At 56.9% G+C, this 434-nt stretch overlaps 1 protein-coding gene across 1 annotated transcript in view; it reads right to left on the bottom strand.

Moving 5' to 3' along the window:
• Positions 1–169, bottom strand: part of ALG2 (ALG2, alpha-1,3/1,6-mannosyltransferase) — a gene marked incomplete at its 5' end in the record, with an annotated part of 962 nt that extends 793 nt beyond the window's left edge. Inside the window, one exon of the mRNA XM_010288931.1 lies at positions 1–169. This exon is cut by the window's left edge and continues 793 nt beyond it. Within this exon, the coding sequence (XP_010287233.1) occupies positions 1–169 (169 nt within the window).
• Between the last annotated feature and the right edge of the window lie 265 nt (positions 170–434).

Here is a 434-nt window from a genome sequence, read left to right as displayed (position 1 = left end):
CCGGTCCGCCCAGCCCATTTGTATCCTCTCCCAGCCAGTCAAGCGGTAATCTGTAGATGCGCTTTAGGAGAGATTCTCTCTTGGTCAGAAGCTGATCAGGAAAGTGACAGTAAAACAAAACCTTCTTACGAGTTCTGGCCAGTCTAAGTACAGGAATGCAAGCAGACACCTAGTGCAACCACGAGAGACAGGACAAGAGGAGGCATCCGTTATTTGTGTTACTGCTGCTGGCACATACACGTGACTTCAAAGCCATGGCCCGAGAGCCAGCCCCATGCAAACCAAGTGCCTTCTCCCCTTCCCCTCCACAATCGCACTACCCGCAGTCCCTGGTCCAGGACCTCCAGCTGCGGCTCTGGGTTTCCTCCCTCACCTCAGCCCGCGAGGCCGCCAAGGCCCCATTAAGCCGCGGCCCTTCCCCACGCACCTCCTCC

Source organism: Phaethon lepturus, unplaced genomic scaffold (assembly GCF_000687285.1).
Source record: "Phaethon lepturus isolate BGI_N335 unplaced genomic scaffold, ASM68728v1 scaffold4136, whole genome shotgun sequence".
Lineage (NCBI taxonomy): Eukaryota > Metazoa > Chordata > Aves > Phaethontiformes > Phaethontidae > Phaethon > Phaethon lepturus.
The sequence above is the reverse complement of the archived record's forward strand: the minus strand, read 5'-3'. Positions and strand labels throughout refer to the sequence as shown.